Source organism: Crocuta crocuta, unplaced genomic scaffold (assembly GCF_008692635.1).
Source record: "Crocuta crocuta isolate KB4526 unplaced genomic scaffold, BGI_CrCroc_1.0 scaffold77, whole genome shotgun sequence".
In the NCBI taxonomy this organism is placed as follows: Eukaryota; Metazoa; Chordata; class Mammalia; order Carnivora; family Hyaenidae; genus Crocuta; species Crocuta crocuta.
This window is the reverse complement of record NW_027532172.1, coordinates 7,172,784-7,189,078: the sequence shown is the minus strand read 5'-3', so window position 1 is coordinate 7,189,078 and position 16,295 is coordinate 7,172,784. Positions and strand designations below refer to the sequence as shown.

Below are 16,295 nucleotides of genomic sequence, written 5' to 3'. Positions count from 1 at the left end.
ATCTCACCTTTGACCTCCAAGACCAGGTCCTCAAGTGGCCCTCCTCCCCATACTTCGCTCTGCCTGCTTGAGGTGCCGAGGCTGGCCCCCCACTGGGAGGCCTGGCAGAGTTTGGGCAACTGGAGTTGGGGGGCAGCTATTTCTAGATTCTGAACCTATCTGGAGGAAGCCAGAGGCTGCTGTCAGGCCACGGAAGGAGCCAGGAAGCTGGTGTCCCTTCCTCTGACCTTGGGCCACCCAAAGCAGGACCTGGGCACCAGAAAACTTGGCTCGGCCTGGCTTGAAGACAGGAGAGGCAGGTAGCTGTGGGGTCACATTAGACTCTTGTACAAAAATCTCACCAAGGAAGTAGTGTGGAGCAATGGGTAAGGAGAAACCTGCCAATGGCGACTTTATTCCACACACACACACACACACACACGCTCCAGGTTCAAGTGGTATCTCAGCTGGGTGCTCGGGCCTCACTGGAGTTGAGCCTCCGCAGCTGGCTGAGGCTGGCGAGCCGGAGTTTGAGCAGCGTCTCCTCCTGGGTGCGCAGTGTGTGTGCCAGCATGCGGAGAGATTCACTCTGCAGCACTGTGGACAGGCGGATAGGAAAGGGGGACTGTCATACCACAGGCTACCCCACAACTCCCCACCTCACTACCTCGGTCAGTTGTGCAGAAAGGTCTTGCAGTCCCAGTTACTCGCCCTCAGTCTCCCCGCCTCCCCCCCGGCTCCCCTCACCATCCAGCCGTACCACTCAGGTAGACGGCCAGGATGGCGAGCGCCAGGCAGGTGAACACCAGCAATGCAAGCAGCAGGAAGCCTCCCCTGCCGTGCACAGGGCTGCAGCCAACCTGGGCACATAGCGACGGTGGCAAAATGCCCAGTAGCTCGTCCCATGGCTGCGCCTCTTCAGCCAGGTAGGAGCACAGCGAACCTGCAGGACAAACGGGGCATCAGGAGCGTAGGGGCTGTGCCTGCTTTCCTCCCCTCCCAGCACATCAGTCCCCAGCCCTGTGCCCCTCACCTCCACTGTGCAGGTCGCTGATGGACTCCACCTGGTGCAGGCGCACCTCCTGTATGTGGTTGGGGGCCAGTGGTGCCCTGATCCTCGGGCTCGGTGTTAGTGCCAAGGTGTCTGCTGGGACAGTGCAGGGTTGGTTCAGCCAGCAGGTCACCCCCTCCCTTCTTTAAGGTGGCTTCATGCGGCAACGGCTCAGAGAAGATGGGATAGGACAAAGGGACATTGGCTCCTAATGCCCTAAAACGAGCTCGGGAACAACATTTGATTCAGAGCCAGGAGGACCCCGGAATTCCTTAGGCCTGTTAACACACACAGTAGCAGGAGGTGCGTTTGACCTGCTCACTTTTGTTTCCTTCTAAGCACCTCAAGGACTTTTCAGGCATTCCTCTGCCTGCTCATTTCTAGAGAAGAGTGTGTCAGCTTTGAAAGACCAACGCCACAGTGCATGAAATTCATTCCTGCCTCCTCTGCTGTCAGTTTCCCCTGCAGACCCTGTGAGCTGGCCGCTAGGCCAGACCCAGTGCCTGGCAGCTCGGTGTCTCCATCCTAGCTGGGGGGTGCTTGTGCCTTGTGGCCTTGGCTCTGCTAACACACTCAGTGTGATTCTGCTGTACTTCTGTGAACCCTGCTGTTTTAACTCAACATGTGACATGCCTTTGTCATCAAGCTGTTCTACATGCTTCTGAGGTCTCTCTTGAGGCATCCCTTTGAGGCTGCCTGGGCATTTAGGTTGTTTCCAGTTCCCTTTGGAAGTTAATAACTCCTAGGAAAGGACATGCATCATTGACTATGAAGGTTTTTCCCAATTTCCTAATTGTTAATAAGGACGGATTCCCAGAAGCAAAATTACTGGCTTAAAGAGCAGGGACTTTTTCTTTAAGCCATTATTAAGCTGTCCTCCAGACTAACTATCCACAACCCCCAAAAGGGTACAACGTCACCACCATTAGGCATTTTCAATGAAAACTTTATAGACATACATGTATACACATTTGCCAGTTGGGAGATGAGAAAAGGCTTTTTTTTTTTTCTTTTTACTTATTTGGGTTTCTTTGCCTAGAGGGCCTGATGGGTGTGTGTGTGCGGCTTCCTAATTATCCATTCACAGCCTCTGCCCCTTTAGTCACTGGGACCCCTGTACTTTTCTTGTGATCTTATTTTGGGATCCACCAAAAGTATTTATTTTGTGATTTCTAAAAAATTATATATTTTTTACTTCCTTGACTTTTTAAAAAAATCTTGGTCTCTTAAACTTCCAGATACCCAGCTGGCTGCTAGGTAATAGTAGGGGGTATTGAGGGAACACCTGATAGGGGCAAAGGCGATTGGACTCTATCACTTTCAAAACAACAACAGCCTTCATGATCTGCTTGAAACTGCCCCTTGAAATGCTCCAAAGTAAAATAAGATGCTGCCAGTCATTATGTTTGGGTCAGGGGTCATATTATATTCCTCTGCACTTGGCTCTGCTTTCCCAACACTTTTTTTTTTTAATGTTTATTAGAGAGAGCAAGCTTGCCCTTTTGGGAGTTTGGGAGGGGCAGAGAGAGGGAGAGAGAGGGAATCCCAAGCAGCCTCCACTAGCACTGTCTGTGCAGAGTCCCATGTGGGGCTTGAACTCACCAACGGGGAGATCATGACCTGAGCTGAGATCAAGAGTTGGCCACTTAACCGACTGAGCCACCCAGGTGCGCCTCCCCACACTTTCTAAATTGAACTCAGATTCTCTTCATTACCGGGAAAATCATGGTGAACATCATTGTTATGATCCCAAAAGGAGGCAAACATCCTCCACTACTGGGAGCTGGGCCCCTCCCATCCAGTTGAAATGTTGAAAATGTGACAAAAGAGTTGACCAGCTAGGCCTTCCGGGAGCAGTGACGCAGCGGGTCATCCCTGCTGCGGCCCCTCTGAACCTCTACTTCTTGCATGCAGGGGGGTAGTTAGGAGAGTGGCCACCAAAATCTTAACTAGCTGTCAGTCTGGCCAGGCCAAGGGATCCTAACTGGCTAATGGTTGGGTCCACTTAGGCCCAAGTTGGAGATCAGAGATCTCTCCACTCCCAGGCCCTGGGCTGCAAGCCCAAATGCTTCCTGGAGCCACTGCCCGCCCCCAATCCCAGCTTCCTCCCTGAATGAAGAGCTGAACTGGCCAGCCACCCACCCAGCCCACACCCACTGGGGCATAGCCTATAGGTGACTACCTCCCAAGTGAGTCGCGCCCCCCAATCCCTCCCTGCTGTCCCTAGCAGGCCCTAAGGGGAGGTGGGGTTCCAGGCGTAGCCTTTTCTCCATGTACAGGAGGCAGGTCCCCTTACTCAATTTAGGGTATGGTGTTTGATGACTAGTTAAGGAAGTGAGGTCATTGGGACAAAGTGGGTTTGCTCCGTGGTTCACAGGATCACAGGACTGGGGCCATGCCCTCCCCCCTAGTTATCTCCTACCTTCTTGGGTGTCCTCAGGCATGGCGGGCGGTGGGCAGTTGTGGGGCTGATAATAGCACCCAGTAGCAGGACAGGATGGAAGCAGCGGCGGCTCCTCAGAGCCTGGGGAAAACTGGCCACCTCCCAGCCTGGGCCTAAAATAGGCCTGAGCTCAGCCCACCGGGCTATATTTAGAGGGGGCAGCTCTCAGCCATGAGAAGGGGTGGAGTGACCCACATGGGCCAGCCTAGACTATCTGGCTGGTGATGCAGCCCAGACAAGAGCACACCTCCACTAATATGTGTGCCCAGGGCCTTTCCTGAGGAACCCTACCACCACCATACATGCAAAGGCCTTGGTGTCTTTATCCAGACAAGCTGCCTCAATGCTCACCTCCAGCAATGCCTGCCCCACATGGCAGCCAAGATATGTAAGGGAGCCCTGTGCCTCTACCCACAAAGACCCCAACCCGAAGTTGGGCCATCTCTTCTCCAAGCACATGGACAAGCACCTACCCGTGTGACCTGCTGGCACCAGGGATTGGGGTGATGGACAGCTGGAGCGCATTGCAATGAGGGCTCTGAGAGCCCCCAAAGGGGGCAGAGACACACCTGTAGGTAGGCACTCATTTTAGTCAGTAGGCAAACTCAGGTTGAAGATTGGTATTTCTGTTAATAAGTTTACAACCTTGGTTAACAGATTGCCTACTCTCTGACCTCCATTTTTTCATCTGTAAAACGGGAAGGACAATGGTTCCTCCCTGGCACAGGACCTGTGAGAATGGAATACAGCTACATGTCTGCAGTTTAGATCCTCCCTCCTCTCTCCACACACACCATGTTGTGTGAGGAGGCATGGTACCACTTACCCTTGAAGGGAGGAAGTGGCCAGGTTTAGGGCCCACCCTCTGCTGTTAGACCCCTGTGGCCCTTCTCCCCAACTGGGACGAAGCAAGACAATGAGGCCCCACCTCCTAAAACATCCCAAATCCATCCACTGTATCACATTGGCCTCCTTGATGTTTCTCACACACAGCAACCTTGTTTCCACCTCAGGACCCTTGCACTAGCTGTTGCCTCCTGGAACATTCCACCCCTAGACACTCCCATGACTGGCTCCTTGTTGTTTAGCTCAAATGTCACCTCCTCAGTGATGCTTTCTCACATTATTTGCCATATCAACCAAATTTGATTTTCTTCATAGTACTCAGTCAAGAAATCATATTCAGAATACACTGTGCAGGTCAGTAGGGCCGCAAAGGCCCCACAGAATCCACTCAGTCACATGGAAACTGCCTTTAATCCTCACCACAGCATCCTTTTCAGAAACCGAGGTCCTAGGACTGCTAGGAAGTTGCCCAAGGCCACACAGCAAGACCTAGAACCAGCGGTTGTCAGCTGGGGCCATTCCAGCTTCGGCTCATAATGTGTTTATTGCATTAGTACAGTCGGCCTGTCCCACTCCCGCCCCCACCAGCTCACCCTGTTCACAGCTTTCTGCTCATTGCCCAGGGAGGAGGTCTTCATCCCGGGGTGGGCACTCCGGGCACTTCCTCCGACCAGGTCGTTGCTCTGGAGCCCTGCTTATCTGCCTCTTCCCGACCAGCCGGACCCTGCGCCCGGCCTGAGCCGTCCCTCCCAGAGCTACATTCAAGGGTTATCCTCTGTTAATAAATAAGCCGGCGAGGCTGCCCCTCAGCCAGGGCCTGTCGGTTGGTGTCTCCATCAACCAGGGACCAATGTGCCAGGCCCCCTAGCTGTGCGTCCTCCAGGGTCTGTCCTCCCGCTCTCCTGCCTGTAGCCTCCTTCCCTGTACCCGGCGCGGCCTGCCCAGTCACCAGTGCGCCGCGCTGCGTGGGCCCCGCTCGGCGCGCGGCTCTGGCGCGTGCCTTCGCCGGTTTCGGCCCTTCCTCCGTGACTCGGGAGGCGGTGGGCGCGACTCGGGCTGCAGACCACACATTCGCAGGGAACTCGCGCCGCCGCCGCCGCCTGGCTCCACCAGCTGCAGGAAGTCCCGGTACCAGAGCTTGGGGCCTGGAGGGGGGACGGGCGCAGCCTCCTCGGTCCGGGCCAGCCTTTCAGCCTGCGCAGCACTCAGCACGTGTAGCACCAGGCGACGCAGCGGCTGCGAAAAGCCCTGTTCCACAGCTGCGCAAAGGTACACGCCAGAGTCCCCGCGCCGCAGCCCGCGCAGCAGCAGTCCCCGCGTCAGGCGCTCTGCGCGCTCCTCCACAGCTACCTGCAGGCGGGGCCAGTGGGAGGTGTGGGCTTCGGGGTCAGGAACAGGGAAACCCGGCTCCAGGTCGGTCCAGGAGAGGCAGAGGGTCAACGGTGGCCGAGCGGGAGCAGGTAAGGGGCTCCCGCAGGCGTACAGATGAAGGCTGGGTGCACTGGCACGGGTGGTGTAAAAGAGGAAACCCTCCCGGGACGGGGTTTACCTGGACATAGGGGCGGGGCAGGGGCCTCAATGGGCGGGGCGAGGGCGGGACTCCTCTCGGATAGAGGGGTGGGGCGACTGGAGTCTAGTTAGATGGAATAGGGCCTCACCAGGATGTGGGGTTCGGGTAAGGGACCAAACTGGACATAAGGGGTCTAACTGGACGGAGTCTCACTGGGCGGGGTCGGACCTAGTCTAGAGGTGGGAGCAGGCCAAGGGCCTCATTGACAAGGGCGGGGCTCCCCTGGATGTCGGGGGCGGGACAAGGGCCTGTTTGGGAAGGGAGCCGGCATGAGGCTCACCTGGGTGTAGGTCGCCTCTCCTGCGAGCTGCAAGGTCCATTCGACGCGCGCCTGCAGCGAACGGGGCTCACACTCGAGGAAGGCGCTCCCGCCCTCCACACCGAACACCTTCCGCTCCAGCAGGGCGGGATGAGAGGAGTCTGGGGTGGGCAAAGGAATGTCAGATTCAGGCAGGGCAGGGTGGGACATCTTCAAAGGCGTGGGGGCAGCTGGGGCACTCACCCCCAGAGCACAGCGTGCTGGGGTCGCCGTTCCTCACGTCTTGCCGCCGGAACCGCCTGGGGGGTGCATTGATACATTAGAGCCTCCGTGAGCCCTTCTTCTTTTAGCCAGGTGCTGCAAATAACTCCAGGTGGCCCGCCCCCGACCCTGCCCACCTTTTAGAGCTGGGCTGGAAGCGCGTGCACGCGGCCCCGTCCCAGGCGCAGTAAGGGTCACGCGCGAGGCAGCATTCCGCACAGGCGCGGCCGTGGGCAGCACAGAGGTGCAACGGGATCTGGGCGACCGCGCTCCGGGAGGCTACGTACAGCTGGTGCTAGGGGGCACGAGGGGCTCCGGGCTGACCGAAGGCAGCCCTGTGCCCTCCTCCCATTGGTCAGGGATCCCTGACCCCACTTGACAGATAAGAACACTGAGGTCTCAGATCTAGCGAAGGCAGAACCTATACTCAAACCCAGTGCTTAGACCTACCAAGGGAGGCGTGGGGGTAGGGGCGCCAGGGGAACACACTGGGTCCCTTCTGCTCCCAAGTCTTCTGCAGAGTCACTTACCCTCTTGGAAGAGATTTGCATGCTGGTGATAGCAGATGAATCCTGAGAGGAGGAGGAGCGCTGGGATCAGAGATCAATGGGGTTGGGTGGGGTTCCTCCAGGAGGAGGGGGCTAGGCCTCACCTCAAACACGTGCAGCTCCTCCAAGAGCAGCCCCTCCCCGTTAGGCTGGCTGCCCTTGGGGACTGAGATCACCTTCAGCACTGTGCCAGCGTCTGCAGGGATGAGGAATGAGTGATTCCTTGTGTTTCCTGTCGGCTAGGACTGGGGGTCTCCTCACTTCTATGGCCTTTACCCTCAGCATGGTTGGGTAGGTGAAGAATGTGGGTTGGAACAACCAGAGCAACATCCAAAAGGAGATGAGGGCATAACCCAGGCAAAGATGTAGAGATGGGATTGGACAGGAGCAGCTTCCGCTAAGAGGCGGAACAGAGTCTGGACAGAGTTTTATGGGTGGTCATGGCAGGACACTGACCTGTGCCAATGAAGAGGACATCGTAGTGTCCATCAGCAGCTGCTACACGGTCTGCAGTGATCTGGGTAAAGGTGTACCCGGCATCCACTTGTATGAAGAGGGGGCGACCACCCATGGGCAGGACTGAATTGTACATGAGGGGGTGGTTCCGGGCAAATTGAATGACGTCATCAGGAAAGTCCTTGGTAGAACTGAAGGTGCCAAAGGTCTTGCTGGGGCACTGGGCAGGTGGGGAGGAGGCATGACAGAGATGTGGGTATGAGGGCCTGGTGGGCCCCCAAGAGACCTCCAGGAACCGGGAGTGTAGGGGAGTGCTAATGGACAGAGCCCTGCCCTGAGAATCTGAAGAGAGAAAACCCAGCCTTGCCCTTGGGAGTCTTAGGGGGAAATATGCACTTCCTCTGAGGAGCCCTGTCTGATGAGGGTAATACTTTCTCACCCGTAATGAAGGGAAAAAACTGCATTCACCAAGAAGATCCCAGGCCAAGTTTTCCACCCCTGAGACTTTAAGTGGGTTGTGGTGGGAATCCTGGGGCTACGCACCATGCCTGGTCGGGGGTAGGGGACACGGCCCTGGTAAGACACCCACTGGTGCATGGGTCCTTCCTTGTGTGCAAAGGGCCCCAGGAAGGCCCGACGCACATCGTTCATGCTGTACACACACACTGCAGAGCCCTGGAAGACGGTGCTGCAAGCAAAGACATGAGCAGAGTGAGGGGTCCAGCAGAACCCAGTGGGCCCTGCCCACTACCTCCTGCCCCTCACCTCGATGTGGAGAAGACAGCGTAGAGCAGTGGGCTCCAGCGGTCCCTCAAGGACAGCAGGAACACATCCTCTGTGGGGAAGAAGCCTAGCTGGGGGAGGGCACACAGCCCTCTGGGCAGCCTGGCTCCTGAGTCTAGGCCCATTGCACTCCCTCTCTCCAACCCCATCTTGCACTCGTGGCACTCACGGAGGTGGTCAAAGTGTGTGTCACCCTCGACGCCTGGCACTGCACACACCAGGCGAGCCTTCAGGAATGTGGTCCACTTGTTGACCAGGCTTCGCTGGCCTCCCACGTCATTCTGTGGGGTCAATCAGTGGGGATGAGGGGAAGGTCCAGACAGGCAAAAGGGCAGGGACTTGGTCACCGGCTGTGGCTCAGGGACTCCTCACCCGACAGATCTGGCCAACCCGGGACACAGTCTGGCGTCCCATTGATGGTGAAGCCTCCACTGCCGACTCACGGAAGAAGAAGTAGATCTTGTCATCGTCAGGATTCTCGCTCTCTGGGATCCAAAAGACCTTGACGAACTTGGGCTCTAGCAGCAGGAGGCATGGGGTTAGAAAGGTCCTGGCCCTGCCACTCATGGGTCCTGGTGCACGCACACTCCCTCCTTCCTCTAGTGCCCCCAGAAGCCCTCAGGGCAGCCTCTGACCACCCAGCCTCCAGATAGGATGGCACTCTAGGGGACAGCATCGAGGATCAGGGCCTGTGAGTCAAGAAGTAACCACAAGAGGGCAGCAGAGACCAAGACTCTCTGACGCATCTCTGACCGGTCCCCAGGCCACGGGCCAGAAAGGAGGGAGATGGGATACTGGGGTTTTACCTTCACTCAAGAATATTCCTCTTGATCAGGAAGCAGATGCCTCCTGTTACTGCTGTGAATACTCTGCTGGGTCCCCTCACTCTTAGAACAAATGACCCTGGCCTCGGACAATACAGACCCCTTATCCTTTTTCCTTTCATGGGTCTGTTCCTTGGCTTGTTCTTGCCCTGGAGCCTTTGTACTAGTTGTTCTCTTTGCCTGGAATGCTCTTCCCTCAATCCTCCTGTGTTTTGGGAATTAGCTCTCCCCTGTCCTCAGCAGAGTGGCTTCCTTTCTCCAGTTCTCTTACCACCTGGTCTCCTTTTCCCTTTCTGTCTGTTCACTCACTGATCTAATTGCCATTGGAACCATCTTATTATGTATCTGTTCTGAGGTCTGTGAACTCAACGAGGGCATGGGCCATACAAGTCTTGTCTGCCCTGCACCCCCAGTGCCTGGCACAGAGCTTGACACATGGTGGATACTTGGTGAGACGTGGCTGCACCCACTGTTCACTTCCTCTATGGGTCTTACTAGGCACCTACCCTGTTGGGGATGAGAGCCCCCTCCCGACAGCCCCACCAGCCTTTCACCATTGAGCCAGCGAGAGTCGTGTGGTTCTGTTCGGAGACTTGGACGTTGTCCCAGGCTACGGAAGATGGTGAAGTCCCGGCCCATGAGGTCTGCAGCCACCCCTGAGTACAGTTCTTTCCCTGGAGATAGAGTAAGGGCTGCTGAGCCAATCTGAAGGCTCTCTGTGGGGAGTGCTTGTAGGCTCCGGTAGCTCTTAAGGAGTCAGTGATGCCATAGAGGATCTCAGGGGCTCTCAGGGGTTCTAGAGTCTCTGAGGGGCCCTAGTCGTTGGACTCACCCACCAGCACGGAGGCAGCCTGATGCCTGGGGTCATAAGGACTCTTGCCCTTGCCATCCTCCAGCCTTCGAAGGTCCAGCCGGAGCGTGGGCTCCTGGGAGGCAGGGGGCAGTTGGTACTTCCAGGCCCTACTTTACCTCCCAACCTCCCTCTCTGCCTAGATCTGGTCTTACCTCCAGCCGGTGGCCCACCTCCACAAATCCACAGGTGGGGTGGAAGGCCCCTGTGCCACAGGCCAGCAAGTGGGTGCTGTTGTAGGCATGCAGCAACTTCACGAAGTTCATGCACTCAGTCTAGTGGGTAGGCGGGGGCAGAGACGATGAGGCCTCCCCCAGGGAGGTGGCCTTAAGGGGTCCCAGCTTGCCAGTGGTACCTCACCCCATCCTCTCTTCTGCATCAGTCCAGGCAAGTACCAACATGGGCTGCAGGAACCTGGGTGCCCTCGGTGACCAGCTCAGCCCACCTCTCACAGAAGGGGCACATGGAGAAACACAGGCCTGTGTGGCCCCCTGTGACTCAAAGGCCCCCAGGAAGAATCACATGAGCCTCCTCCCTGACTCACTACCTCCAAACTTGAGCCACCTCAACCCCCTGCCCCCATCCCAGCCAGAACAGGCAGGCCTCTGTCCTAGCACTGCTGTCTGTGCAGCAAGGGGCCAGGCCTCCACACTCCTGCCCCGGGCAACCAGCACTCACACCAATGTCCTTGCCCGCCCAGTTGCACTCCTCTCGCCATTCCACAGGGGCCGGCCAGGCCAGCTGCAAGGGGACCGGGGAAGGGGGACACAGGTCAAGGGCCTTTGCCTGATCTCTGTAAAGATGGTGTCTGCTCAGGGGACCCACCCCCCTGGGCAGCACAGAGGCTGGGGGTCCCTGGCACCTTCTTGGCCCGCTTGCTGATGTCGTCCAGGCTGAGGGAGGCCACGCGGTTCTCGGCGCCCACAAACAGGCGTCCTCTCTCTTCGTCCACCAGCAGAGCTTCATAGCAGCAGGTCCTCTCCAGCCTGAAGGTCTGGAGGCCGTGCCGAGCCTGGAGCTCTGCGGAGTAGGGACATCACCGAGGGTTTGCCAGCCATGCTGGAAGCTTCCCCCAGCCCCTGCCTGTAGTCTCTCTCACAGGTCATGGTTGTACATGTGACCTGGACCACACATGTGAGTTTACCCACATGTGAGTTTACATTCATGAAGACGGGCCCACCCATGTGAAAAGCTTCCAGGGTGGGCAATGCAGCACCCCCCCACCCCCCCAAGGAAAAGCAGGTTGAACTCCTTGGGCGTGCTTGGACAAGAAGTGTCTGCAGGCGGGCGCACTGGGAGGCCGGGGTGCTGGGGGAGCCTGGGTAGGTAGGGAAGGTCAGGACCCCAACCCCAAAGTCCGGCTGAGGATTCTCTGCCACGCTGCTACCAGCCGAAGCTCAGTGCGATGCCTAGTGACCACCCTCCTGTGTCAGGAGTATGGGGTGTGGATGGGACACAGGCAGGATCTGTTGCCATGGGAATGGGAGGGGTCTTCCTGGGAAAGCTAGAGGAGAATGAGTGCAGAAAGGTTGGGGGCTGAGGCCAGGACAGGGTTAATTAACTGGAGATGACCTGAGAGTGCCCCCAGTCAAACCTGGGCCAGGGGCACAGGGCAAGAGCAAACTTAGTGCCCCCTACCCACACTGGGTCTCTCTCCTGCCCACCCTGAGCCGAGCCCTCTTGCCTGCCAGGTGCACCTACCTTGGAAGGAGAGCCGAAGGCGGGGAGGGCTGGGGGCAGCACCCCCCAGCACTGCTGCCCAGAGCAGGGCCAGGCCCGGGATCATGGCGGCAGCCCTAGCCGGCCCCAGCCGGGCAGCTCAGGGTGCTCAGGGTTCAGCGGGTGTGTGTGGAGGAGCCTTGAGCCGCCCTGGACTCTGCCCCAGGATCTGGAAGAGAAGGAGCTGCAGCAAGGACGAGGGCGGGGCAGGAGGCTAGGGGGGAGTCCCCAGGGATCAGATTACAGCCCCTAGGGAAAAGAGGCTGGGGGGTCGCATTCCACTTCCGAGCTCTCCCCTCCCTCCAAGTGTGCCCTGCCTGGCCACAATCACAGACACACCCACATTGGGCACACCCTCGGGGTCACCCCCACGCGGGCAGGCGCCCGCCCCACCACGTCACCCTCCCTAGTAACCCCCCTCCCATAGACACACTCACAGGCATTAATTCACAAACTCTGTGTGCCTACTTCATGCCAGCCTGGGACATTGGGGGACACAGACAAAGTCCCCATGCAGGAGGGGGCAGAGTGCCAACAAAGACTCAGATCAGTGCAGTCATTTCAGAGGGCGCCAAGTGTAATGAGCAAAACAAACCAGTCATGGGAGTGAGAGGGACATGAGAGGAGGGGCGAGGCCTCTGGAGGTGGCTGTGCACCCACAGGCCTAGAGAGGAACTGAGGCACCCTTAGGGCTGGAGCCAATGGTGTGGGCGCCTGTGAGTGTGGCTGTTTCTGAGGGTCCCTTTGTGTTGTTATCTGTATTGTGTACGTGTGTTGTGTGTATGCAGGCAGATGTACATGCCTGTGACAGCGTGTGGCATGAGAGTTGTATTACACATGTAGATATATGGCACACGTGTGCACTTTGCACACATGCGTGTCTCAGACGTGTGCGAACGTGTGTACACATACAAGTGTACGTGTGTTTCTCTGGGCATGCAGGTGAGCAAATACAACCGCAGAGAAAAGCACAGCCTTCAACTCTGAAACCTGCCTGAAACCCATGCCTCTGAGGAAGAAGTACTGCCCAGGAGCCCCAGCAGTGCAGGCTGCACAGAAGCCTCAGCTTCTGACTTAGAGGTGGCTGCCACTCGGATATAGCAGCCCAGCTTTGTGCTTGACCTCTCTCTCCCCACACGAGGGTGGAAGGAGCTAGTTACACAGAAATTCTGTGAGCTCAGACTTCAGACCCAAGAGGAATCAAGTCGGGGGAGAGCCAAGGGCCTCAGACAGCCTCTCACCCCTGCTTCGAGTGAGCTGTCCTTCCCTCTCTCAGCCTCCACTGCCTCCGTGCCTCTCCCTCCCCTGCATTAGCCCTCAAGTTTCACGTCTTTGAGCTCCTCCACCTCTGAGCCAGACCCCTTCCCTGGACCCCATACAAGGGGCCAGCCTCTAGCCACAATGCCCATCGTCTTCCCCAGAGCTGGCGGGGCAGGTGCTGGGCACAGGAGCCCTGGAGTGGGGCAGGGTCCTGGGGTGCACAACTGCCAAGGGCCATTCCGCATCGCTCCCCCCAAACTCCTGCCCAGTTCCACAGCCCCCGGACCCCTCCCGTGCCAGGACCCCCACCTCCCGCCTTCCCTCCACTGACACTTGCCACCGCCTCTTCTGAGCCCAAGCCCGTGAGGTCTGCGATGCCACGGAACACCAGGCAGCCCTCCCTGGAGAAGGGGAGAAGCCGCGGGGCCGCAAGGCACCCTCTGACGGCTCCTTTAAGGAGCAGCCCCCGCCTCCACCAAGCCAGCCGCCGCCCCACACGCGCCGCAGTCAAGTTTACGGGGCGGGCAGATCTGGTGACCAGGCAGGCAGTTGGGGCCAGCCAGAGTTGGTGGCCAGGCCAGAGTGGAGCGGGCACAAGGGAGGGGTGGGGAGGAGCGACCCCTCCCCTGTCGGGCCTCAGGGTAATAGCTGTGCCCAAGAGCCATCCGGAAGTGTGGCAGCCAGTCCAGGCAAAAGAGGAAGGGCCCCCTCCCTGGCCCCAAAAGGCTCTGTGAAGCAAGTGGAGGGAACAGCAAGTCCAGGGGACTCAAGTTCCTCACCTGTCCCTACACAGCTGGGGAGGTGGAGGTGGGTAATGAGGGGCTCACTGCCACCTCGGTTCCCAGGAGCCAGCTGGCATGGGAGGGTTGCATGTCCTGAGAAGGAGTTCTCAGCTAGGGGTCTGATGCCGGGCCCCCAGCCCAGCCCCAGCCCTTCCTCACCACTGGGGCCACTTAGTGCTTCTGCCACCTGGCTGTCAGAGGCTGTGAGGACAGCAGTTGGGGCAGAAGAGGAGGGCCCGAGAGGGCCAGGCAAGGCAGTCAGAGGCCCTCAAGTTTCACTTCTGCACTGCGGTGGGGGTGGTGGGGGTGGTGTAGGCCCACCCAGAGACCCCTCCTGATGGGTGGTCCCACATCTCTGCAGGGGAGTGAGGGGGATTCTGTGTGACCTCTGTGATTCAGGACAGGGCTCTGAAACCTTGGTGGCTCAGCTTGGGAAGGGTCTGGGATCTCAGCCTGAACTTGAGCCCGGTGGATGACCCTGTTTGTGCTGCTGGGGGTCTGTCTCCTTTGGAAGGGCTGAATGTTGGCAATGGCTGAATGGGGCCTTCTGGCCCACCTGGGTGAACGCCGCGACAGGGCTTGAGGATGGCCTTTTACCCCTCAATCCGCATAAAAGGCATCTTCCTACAACCTCCCTGAGGCTGCTCAGCAGCTCCACAAGTTAGTCAATGAGGGAGGCTGTGTGGGCTCCTGTGAGGGAACCTGTGAGGTTCTGTGACCCAGNCAGAGGAAGGGTGGGGGTCAGTGGGAGGCCAGGGGTCTTCAGGAGGGGGAATGGAGGGATGCACCCCAGCCTGAGCTCTTGGGCTTCCGGGAAGCAGGCTCTTCCTCCTCGCAGCTTCTGCCTTGGACCTGGGCAGCCTCCCCTGGCCCCATGCAAGCAAACAAAATTCTTTGGCTGTTTACAATTTTCCACCCTAGCAGCCAAGATCAGCAAGTGCCTCTGAGGTCCCCACCCATCCCTACTGTGCCCCCTACCTGCCCCCAGTGCTTTTAGTTCCTCAGGCTCAGGGTCCCAGTCTCATTCCCTCCCAGCCCTGTGTCCATACTGAAAAGTAGAACCAGGTCCCCCACCATCTTTCCAACATCTTGGGACTGTCCCTTGACCACCTGAGCCCTTTGCATTGTTTTACTCGCTCCCTGGAGCAGGAAGTGAGATCTGCAGGGGTGGGAGCTCAAGTTGTCCCTGTCCCCACAAGGTCTCCTTTCTGTTCCTCAGCCTCAGGTCCAAGTGTATGCCAGACCCTGGGCAGGGGCCTCATGGAGGCAGCACTCTAAGAGCAAGGTCATTGTCGGTGAGCTACTCTGGACTCTAGGAGTCTCTCTCTAAGGATTCTGGAATCAGGCAGCCTGATCCCAAGTCTTGACAGAATGGAACAAACTAGGAAGGTAGCTCTATGGCCACCTGCACCACTGCCCAAGGGCCACCTCAGCCTCCTGAACTCTACCCTTTGCCAGGATACCCATGGGCAAAGGTCTGCCTGGATTCTTGTCCTGATGCTGCTTGCTGCCTGTTAGTGGAAATACCTGGATGGTGGTGCCAAGTCCTACCACCTGCCTCTTCACCCCCATCACCAGCTGGAACTGTCCCCTGCCTGGACTCTGGGTGCTACGGCTAGGGTAGGACAGCCATCTGAGGAAGGCTAGAGCCAACCCTCCCAGTGCCCAGCCTGGGCCTAGTCAGGCCTTGGCTTCCCACTCACACCTGCTTTAGCCATCAAGGCTGGTGGCTCCAGCATCACAACCCTTCCCAGTTCTGGCCACGTGGGTACTAGGACATGCTACCCTGAGGAATTAGGCACTGGGTGGGGGTGAGATGGGGGATAGGAATGGGCCCAGGGAAGCCTGGCTGAGGGGCCTGACTTCCCTGACAATCTACTACCCACCCAGGGAAGATCTCTTGGGAGAAGATGTTGGGGCCCTTCCCCAACCCGCCCCCAGCCTAGTAGCCATGCTCCCAGGTACCCTGGCCCACCTTTTTGGAAAGAGCAGCTCTTCCCCTCCTTGCCTGTTCCCCTTCCCTTCTGAGGGCCATGTCAGTGCTGAGGTGGAGGGGCCGAGGGAGGGGCCGCCAGGATCCCCGGGCCTCTGGCTGTGGCCCTGCCCCCACCAGCTCCGCCCCTGCCCTCCGCCTCCTGCACATTCCTCCTGGGCTGAGGTCAGCCCCTCAGGGATGGGGCAGCCCCCCCCATCAGCCACATCACAGCTCTCCTCTCCCTCCTGTTTTCTACATTGCCCAGCAGAAGGGGGGAGGGGCGAGGCAGGGGCGGGTGGAGCCTCCCTCACCCCTCCTCCAGAGTGTAGGGGAGTGTGGGATGGGGTGCCAGGAATGCAGCCAAAGTAGACTAGGGTGGCACTCCATGCTTATTAACATGTATTAACATAAACACTACCTTCCCTTAATTGGTTCGGGTATAGCTGCCCAGCAGTGCAGGCTGCGGAGCTCTGGATGCTGGGGTGGGGGTGAACCTGCCTCAGGGATCAACCCCCTTAGTAGGCTGGAAGGGGCGGGGTTGAATCCTGACTGCCACTCGCCAGCTGTGTGTCCCTACGGAGACTGCGCCTCTGCTCACTTGCCCTGCGGTTGCAGCTGCCAGGCCAAGCAGGTCTGGCCTACAGTGGCAGAACGCAGGTGTGCGCTCCTGCTGCCACCTCAGCACTGGG

General features: G+C 58.3%; 2 protein-coding genes across 4 annotated transcripts; both read right to left on the bottom strand.

The window, feature by feature from the left end:
* Positions 1–13: 13 nt before the first annotated feature.
* Positions 14–3,474, bottom strand: LSMEM2 (leucine rich single-pass membrane protein 2). The gene is made up of 4 exons (XM_077777050.1): positions 3,453–3,474; positions 1,013–1,123; positions 740–922; positions 14–576 (listed from the first exon to the last, which is right to left on the bottom strand). Exons 1-4 carry the CDS (start codon positions 3,472–3,474, stop codon positions 443–445), a joined length of 450 nt encoding a protein of 149 aa, XP_077633176.1. The 3' UTR covers positions 14–442.
* SEMA3B (semaphorin 3B) lies at positions 1,097–15,695 on the bottom strand. Of its 3 annotated transcripts, XR_013338305.1 has the most exons (19): positions 15,607–15,695; positions 11,572–11,758; positions 10,733–10,890; positions 10,549–10,611; positions 10,026–10,145; positions 9,853–9,946; positions 9,575–9,694; positions 8,569–8,714; positions 8,366–8,477; positions 8,179–8,248; positions 7,957–8,101; positions 7,414–7,633; positions 7,062–7,153; positions 6,940–6,981; positions 6,547–6,704; positions 6,392–6,447; positions 6,170–6,309; positions 4,913–5,669; positions 1,097–1,126 (listed from the first exon to the last, which is right to left on the bottom strand). XR_013338305.1 is itself a non-coding variant. In XM_077776915.1 (18 exons), exons 2-18 carry the CDS (start codon positions 11,654–11,656, stop codon positions 5,265–5,267), a joined length of 2,226 nt encoding a protein of 741 aa, XP_077633041.1. In that variant the 5' UTR covers positions 11,657–11,758; positions 15,607–15,695; the 3' UTR covers positions 4,220–5,264. The 3 variants fall into 3 exon arrangements, 2 of the variants coding, with proteins under 2 accessions (XP_077633041.1, XP_077633042.1); XM_077776915.1 differs by lacking the exon at positions 1,097–1,126 and having other exon boundaries at positions 4,220–5,669; XM_077776916.1 differs by lacking the exons at positions 1,097–1,126; positions 10,026–10,145; positions 10,549–10,611; ... (1 more) ...; positions 11,572–11,758; positions 15,607–15,695 and having other exon boundaries at positions 4,220–5,669; positions 9,857–9,911.
* Between the last annotated feature and the right edge of the window lie 600 nt (positions 15,696–16,295).

Coding starts and splice junctions, on each gene's coding strand:
- SEMA3B (XM_077776915.1), bottom strand. CDS start 11,656: ATGATCCCGGGCCTGGCCCTGCTCTGGGCAGCAGTGCTGGGGGGTGCT. Junction 10,146..10,548: donor GGGCGGGCAAGGACATTGGT/GTGAGTGCTGGT, acceptor CCTACCCACTAG/ACTGAGTGCATGAACTTCGT. Junction 7,634..7,956: donor CCTACCCCCGACCAGGCATG/GTGCGTAGCCCC, acceptor CCACCTGCCCAG/TGCCCCAGCAAGACCTTTGG.
- LSMEM2 (XM_077777050.1), bottom strand. CDS start 3,474: ATGCCTGAGGACACCCAAGAAG. Junction 1,124..3,452: donor GCCTGAGGACACCCAAGAAG/GTAGGAGATAAC, acceptor CTGTCCCAGCAG/ACACCTTGGCACTAACACCG. Junction 577..739: donor CCTGGCCGTCTACCTGAGTG/GTACGGCTGGAT, acceptor GCCTGTCCACAG/TGCTGCAGAGTGAATCTCTC.